The sequence below is a fragment of the Eucalyptus grandis genome, chromosome 7, assembly GCF_016545825.1.
Source record: "Eucalyptus grandis isolate ANBG69807.140 chromosome 7, ASM1654582v1, whole genome shotgun sequence".
In the NCBI taxonomy this organism is placed as follows: Eukaryota; Viridiplantae; Streptophyta; class Magnoliopsida; order Myrtales; family Myrtaceae; genus Eucalyptus; species Eucalyptus grandis.
Genome location: NC_052618.1, coordinates 14151245 through 14159389, shown reverse-complemented (window position 1 = coordinate 14159389; position 8145 = coordinate 14151245). Strand labels below are relative to the sequence as shown.

General features: G+C 36.4%; 1 protein-coding gene across 1 annotated transcript; it reads right to left on the bottom strand.

The window, feature by feature from the left end:
• Window positions 1-1678: 1678 nt before the first annotated feature.
• On the bottom strand, window positions 1679-3465 carry LOC104455077 (omega-hydroxypalmitate O-feruloyl transferase-like). Its single transcript, XM_039317484.1, has 3 exons — window positions 3408-3465; window positions 2674-3131; window positions 1679-2572 (listed from the first exon to the last, which is right to left on the bottom strand). The coding sequence occupies exons 1-3, from the start codon at window positions 3463-3465 to the stop codon at window positions 1679-1681; spliced, it is 1410 nt and encodes a 469-aa protein (XP_039173418.1).
• Between the last annotated feature and the right edge of the window lie 4680 nt (window positions 3466-8145).

The window sequence follows — 8145 nt, the reverse complement described above, 5'->3', positions numbered from 1 at the left end:
AAGATCAAAAAATCAAAAAATGCTTTTTATGACAAAAATGAGAAAAAGACCCAAAAAATATTTTTCCTCCACAAATGAATGGAAAATCCTTCAAAAATCCAAAAAGTCTTAGGGTTTAAACAAGATTAGGTACCGAAAGGGCATTAGTGATTAACGGTGTAATCAAGTATCCGATCCTAATTTCTCTCGGTTGCGTATCGACCCACCCCAAATCGATTAATGGCGACTCCGTTTTAAAATTAACTTACAAGTTAAAAACTTGGATCATTAAGTCGTGAATTGATGGATAAGCATAACAAATTTCAGTCAAGCCATTAGCCTCCTTTAGGCGCTCGTACCCGATCACGGGCGCCGAAAAAAAAGAGGTCGTGACAGAGCCCATCAAAAAATCACATTAGTAAATCACATTTATTTAAGAGTTTAATTTAATAAATTATAAATCTAGTAAAGTTAATACCTACAATATGAATATTGGACCTTTTGTTCAATAGCAGCACATGGACAATTGTATCTCTTTGGTTCTCAAAATTCTAAAACTCTTGGAAAGAATAAAACTTATCTTGGAGAGTAGATTTTCAAGAATATGAACCCATCAAAAAATCATATTAGTAAATCACATTTATTTAAGAGTTTAAATCAATAAATTATAAGTCTAGTAAATTTATTAACTGCTCAATCCCTCTTCTCTGTTCAAAAAAAAAAAAATCCCTCTTCAATTACCCGATAGGAAATTTTTCTCTATGGTACGCTCACACTTGTACATTAATGAATACCCAACATGGATGATGACAACCCAATAATAATCTTCCTGATGCTAAAGATATATAGACAATGAAAATGGCACTTTACCAAACACTCCACACAAACCCATTATTTCACAAAGAAAAGTAGCGCGTGCACCACCTGTGTAAAGAAAAAATTTACACGAACTGTCTATTTGCCCTTAGTTTAGTCACAATATCATATTAATGGTGTACAAAACTACCTGTGTAAAACTTTCTTACGTTACTTTATGCTACGTTCACTCTTTCATAAATTGACATTTGTATCTATAAGATTCCTTTTTTTTTTAGAAAGTACATCACTTCATTGATGGAAGCATGTCATATAATACAACAGTCCCGAGGAGCGCAACATCATTATGCTAGTCTTACTCAAAATTAAGAAAAATATTAGCTGCACAAGTTGTGCTAGCGTCACAAAGTAGACGCCCATCTATTAAGCGACATGTCCACGGATGGCCCACTTGTCAAATTTTTCTCTCCTTGTCTCTCTCCTCTTGCAGACTCGCACTTCCATTTCTCTTCTTCTTTGCCGTTTCTCCCTTCTTTTTTATTTTCTTTGTTTCACTTTCTTTTCCTTCCACAATTTGTGCAATTAATATTTTCTCACACAAATGGCCTCGTATGCCCTTAATTTACTCTTAATGTCCGATCAATGGTGTACAAAACTATATGCGTATAACTTTTTTCACATTATTAGTGTATGCTATGGGTGTTCTTTCATAAATTTACATTTGCATCTATAAGATTCCATTTTTTGGAAAGTACATCACTTTATTGATGGAAGCATATCATATAAAACAACAGGCACAAGCAACGCAACACCACTGCGCTAGGCCTAATTAAAACCAGGGGCGCGAAAAGTAAGCTTCATATACTCATATCCATGGATGAGACTAGAACTTGCTTTTCAGCGTGAGCTCATGCTGAATCAACTTCGAGAAAACATCCATGGCGTCGCGAGTAAGCCCCAGAGACACAACCAAGTCGCCGTTCTCCCTGCTCTGAGAAGCGACCAAGATGACGTTGTCGGGGACCCTCGCCGGCGCCACCTGGAATGGCCTCCCGAACCCGAAATCCATCTTGTAGAAAGGGAGCCGGCTCCACTTGCTGATGCAGCAAGCGTTACCCTCGCATTCGACAAGGACCCTGTTCAGCTCGACGTGGTCGATGGCCGACCTTATGTAACTCTCGGTGACGGATGCGAGCGCCTCACGCACGGTCTGGACAGCGAATGAGAAGGGCTTGCGGATCAATTCGCCGGCGCTGCACTCAGCGCAGGACCAAGCGATGCCGTTCCCGAAGTAGCCACTCGGCAGCGGGGGGTCGAACTTGGGGCGGCCGTCAACTGCAGTGAGAAGCTTCGTCGTCTCGTGAGGACCGATTCCGAGAGCTTTGGTTCGCGAGATCCACGCGAGGGCCGATATGACTTCGAAGGTGGTTGGGACTACGGAAGAGCCATTCTGAGTTGCGATTCTTGCCGCTTTCTTGAGCTGAATGAGAGCGTGTGGCTTGAAGCAGAACGATCTGTAAACGAGGGGCTTGGTTTGGGGGTCAACCACGAGTCCGGGCAGCCGATCTCTCGGAGCATACTCGTGGTGGGGGAGATCGACGCGCGGAGGTTGCCTCGGGCGCAACACCGATCGATCAAGAAAGGGAAGAACTGATGGTGGCTTGGCTCGAGCCAGGTCGTTCCAGCAAGCTATGAAGTCCGTGAGGGCTTTCCCGTCGACAAGGACGTGATTCATGACGATGCCGACGACGATCCCTCCGCACTTGAACGTCGTCACCTGGATTTCATGATAAACTGTAAGTGGATATCTACTTATGTGTATTAAACTAAATAAGACCATCGGATCTAGTGAAACCCCCCATTTTCAATAGCATTTACCTGCACCGTCAGCAAAGGTACTTCTAATATGGTCGGGGCTCCGTCGCTGTGCTTCACGAGTTTTCGCAGCATGGCCGGATTGATGGTACTGATATCGCCCAGCGCTGCGATATCATCCTCCAACGTTGCTTCGATGAACGGGACACCTTCTCCAGTGCATCTCACCACCATCCTCCCGTCGCTCCCCACGACAAGTCTGCCCGCAAACGGATAGAACTCGACCAATGCCTTGGCCAGCGACTCTCTGATTGTCTCGATCGCGACGGGACACCTTCCCCTCCCTTCGCCCTCGAAGGCGAACACGATCTCAATCACGTACGGGAAGGTCTGGTCGAGGTTCGAGAGAGCGTAGAGCCCGCCAAAAGTTTCCCTCGCCGGAGAAACACGAACAGCATTCACGATCTTCACGTCGAGCTTTTGCGTAGCTCCGGCGTTTCTCGGCTTCTCATTTCCTGCTTCTTTGAACAGAATAAACAAAGCTGTATTTATTTATCCGTAGACTTTGGGCGATACCATGATAAATGTACGAGTTGCTAGTTGCTACAAACAACTTTGACGAATTTGATTTCTACATTTCTCAAGCTATGGAACTGATCAGTCATATGCGAATTGATCATCCATATTTGTTTTTTATTGGTTGCATGAAAAATTACATGATTTTGTCAATTAAATATACATATATTATATATATTTGAATAAATGCATATTGAATTCAAAATGCCCATACTACGTACCGTTCATGCTTTCATCCTCAAATGACTCAAACGTCCCTCTGAGAATTGTGGTACCCATCCTGTGGATAACAATTACGAAACATTAAATAAATTAATTGATTAATCAACAGAAAACATTTTTATTATTAATAACAATCTATACATATAGATAATTATTAATGATGAAAATAATTTCATTACATTAATTTTGCTAAGCAATACAAGTGGTCATTTAAAAGAAAAAATCTTTTAAAAGTGTTGCTTTTTTGTGAGTATTCGTAGATTTTGCAATCAAGTTGACTAACTTTGACTTTTATTATCGGCACTGAACTTTTATTTCTTCACAATTGATGGCACTTCAACTGGGATCATACCAGATTTCCGGTTGAATTTGACTCGACAGAGACTCGACCAACTTTCTCGCTTATAACTATCCCTATAGATGTAATATTTAAACTCACGTTGATATTTTAATATATTAAAAAAAGCCTCTAGTTAAAATTCATCAAACTTGAATGCATATTTAATGTGCAAGAGAAAAAAAAAGGACATACCTGAGCAATTTCAACAGTTGAATCTTCGAATGTTGAGTGACAGCAATTGGAGCAAGTCTGTATTTATATGTGCGAGGTTTGACCGGTCTTCATGGCCAAGCCCTGGGTCAACTCAGCTACGTGGGTTCCATGCATTAATAATTTCAATACAATATGCATTCCAAAGAGAAATTGACTTTGAAGACCCAATTCCACTTTACCTCCTGCTGGTTTTATAAAATTGAAACAGTTTTGTTAGTATTATAGTTTTTTAAGACTACCATATTAATAATAGTTTATTATTAGTCATAAATTCTCAAATGAATGAGCTTCACAATAATTTATAGTTAAAATAGACTTTTGTTCTCACAATAAATTAAGGATTTTCACCAAATCATTTCTCAAATCAAAAGGGGAAATGCTTAGATGAGTATCCTTAATCTATTATGGGAATAATAATTTATTTTTTGTCATAAAAAATAAGTAACAAACAATTAGAAATCGTTATAGAGTCCATTTCTTAAAAAATTTGCAACTCATAATAAATTATTCTAACAGTAGATTAAAAACTATTATGCTAACAAAGCTTAACTGAAAATTCACGAATAAAAATGAGAAATGAAATAGTTTCTAATATTTTACGGGCACGACAAGGAACTTCTTTTTAATCCATTATTGAATGTATAATAGATAGTTCACGCCTTCCCTGGTACTCATTTTGCAATTCTTTTTTTAAAGTGCTCTATATTGCTAAAGCCAAAATAAAAGGAAAAGTACCCAAAAAGAAGTAATTAAATAATAGAAAGGGAAGCGAAATTCTCTTTGTTTAACCTTGAAGGAAGCGAATGACACACCTCGTATTGAAAAACCTTAATTGGTTTTCCACATTCTTGGTGCTCCAATGGGCCAAAGAATCTGCGTATTACCATTGTGACGAGGTAGAGGTTTTCGTTTTGGTACCGTCGAAGCCAGCTTTGACGCACCATGCAATCCTACTCCTAGGGTCCATTGATTACAAAATACAAATGTCCAACCAAGGTTTTTCAATTAGTTGTCTGACAAGACATTATAAATGTCATAATTTTTGTACGGCACTTATTTGAATACTATAACTTCCTTTTAAATATTTGAATGTCATAATTTTAAAAAATATTTTACTTGAGTGTTAAAACTTTCAACTAATTACTTGAGTGCTCTAATTTTTAAAAACATTCACCTAGGTATCAAAAATCCAACATGACAAAGCCGTTGTGCTAAATGTTTATAAAAAGTTACAATACTCAAATGACTTACGGAAAAATTATATGGTACTCAACTAATCGGGAAAAAAAAATTATGGCATTTTATAGTGTCTTTTTCCTGTTGTCAAACCAATTCCCTTAAAAAAAACATCAAATTTAACTAGAGTTCTAATTTCAGCTCAAACTTTTACTAATTTCAGCTCGAACTTTTATCTATATTATAAAAAAAAAATTAACTTTAACCTATGTACCAATTCTGACTTGAACTTTTTGTTATCTCATAAAAGAAATAAAGTTTCAGGCAAAACCTAAATCTGTCCCCATCGTTTCCATCCAATAATTCCACATGTATTCAATGGAGACTTTCTTCTTCTTTTTTTAACAAAGTATTCAATGGAGACTGATAGGGGCCACATTTGAGTATTGATTAAAAGTTGCTAGTTTTCTATTAGACAAAAAAAATGTCGGACCAAAATTGAGACTAAACTTAAAGTTGATGTTCTTTTAAAAGACAGAATTTTGAGCAAAAATTGACACATGAAGTGAAGTTTGTGCCTCTTATAATATTAAAAAAAAAAATGGACTTCAGCCAAAGTTGAGACCCAACCTAAAGTTGATGTAGAATTGAATCATTAATTGTTGATCAGTTGGTGTTTCTTGGAATAATATTATTACGAAAATATATTTTCTTGGGTCAAGAAAATTGGGTACTTAAATCCCAAAAAAAGGAGTTTGCCCACTTTCTAGAATTTACTTTGACACCCCTAGTTTCATGATTAAACCTATGACCCAAGACTTTGGCATCAAGCTTGGAACCTGCCGGTCGGAACCAAGACCCTAGTAACCTAACTCGGTGACCCCAGCGCCTCGACCCAGGACCCCAGATTGTCTTCCAAAACCAAGTGATTTTCCACCAATTTTATAGTCCAGGCAGGATTTGGTTCCTGACGGCGCGTTTGCTTTGCTTCACACGAGGTTAGGGATGTTCCTTCTGTTTGCCCTTCATCCACGAGTCATCGTACAAATCATTAATTTCTTTTCCCGGTCCTATCATAATTTTTTTTTTTCAAATCACCATGTACCAATGCAACCCTCTCCCCGTTAACATCCCTATCTCAACCCTCGAAAAGGTAGAGAATCAAATCCCCCACCTCCATTTACCATTAGAACAACCCTTAGTGATTAATAATTAACAATTTTCCTGCAAATTAGCATGCTTCCGGCAAGACACGGCTGCTTTATTTTTTTTTTGCCAACAGCTAAAACCTATTGTCTCTTCATTTATCTTTGACAAAATCGTTAAGAAATACAAATTTATCTAAAACTAGTTTTTTTTTTCATGAAAAATCTTAAATTAGTACACATGATAAATTTACCTCAAATGACTACAAAAAATCATAAACTAATATATTTGTAATAAATTTGCCCCAAACTAATTTGTTCGATCGCCAAAAACCCCCCACTTTGGTATATATGTGATAAATATATCATCTATTAAATTGAATTAATGTTATAAAAAATAAAAAAATGATACAATTGTAACAAATAAAAAATAAAATCATAAATTGGTATACTAGTCAACTATCACATGTCATCTAACTCAGTATTTCGATAATAAAATTTAATAGAAACTAACAAATGATAAATTTATCACAAGTATACTAGTTTGAGATTTTTTGTGGTCAAAAAATTAGTTTGAGTATATTTATCATAAGTATACCAGTTTAGGATTTTTGAGAGTATTAACTCTTGTTGTATATTCTTTCATATGTGAGGCAAAACCGCACAAATCAATTCATTTTTAAAATTTAGTATAGATAAGAATAATAAGTGTACTAAAAGTTTTAAAACTTATCTTGAAAGTCCATGCAATTAGAGTCCAAAAACTTATCAAATTGGTACAATTAAGCTGCTTCGTCATTTTCATGAATCATTCTCATCCCTATTTGATTAATGAAAATGCTTACGTGGGTTTTTTATTACTTTCTTGAGACATGTAAAGCTAATGTTGCATCCACCAAACGACACATCAAAAATATATATAAATAAAAAAGATACAAAAAATAGAAAAAAAAATGATAAGACAAACAAACTAATAATCTTCTTCATCAAGCTTACATCACCTTAAATAAAATTATTTTTATTGTTGATCGTTTGTAAGATTTTATGGGATGATTATCAAATATTTTAAAAGCTCAAGCTTTTGTTAAACCTTCTAACATTTTATTAGAGTATGTGCTATCCCTTTCATGTATGTGTATCCACCTTCATCATTCAAATTCCACATAAGGTAGTAATTAGGCATGAGAAGGGGTGTGGAAGTGATAACAAATCCTATATACTCCAATTTAATGTAAGATTTTGTAAGACTATTGGTAAACTTTTGAATTGGACTTTTTAACATTCTTCTTCAAACTTGGCCCCGACCACTCAAGCTTAGTCAAGTTCCCGACCATAGCCTCTTGAGCTTCTTCGAGCTACAGCCATGGCTGCTCCAATTTCTTCGAGCTCTCGAACATAACCGCTCCAACTTCTTCTAAACATGAACAAAAGAACCAAAAACAAACACTTAAACTAAAAAAAAAATGGAATCAAATCAATTAAGCACAAAGCATTGAGAAGAGGGCCTCAATCTCCCCCGGCACTTCTGATGCCGTGAGCCTGAACTTCCGGCGGAAGTAGAATTATTACATTTATTTTGGAAAAGCTCGAGTGGCTATGGCAGAGCTCGATGAAGTTCGAAGAAGCTCAAACCGCCATGGCCATAAATAAGTTTTTATTTATCCTTTTTCCTTCTATTTTTTTTATTTTTTTAACGTTTTTTATTAAAATTCTCGTTCTATTGGTAGATCAAGCAAAAAATTTAGTATTTTTAATCCACTTATCCAAAAAGAAAAGAATAGATCAGGCATGGAAGGCTCTGCTTAAAAGACCAAAAGCATCATGGTCACAAATTGCCACACATGTACATTTCCATAATCAATT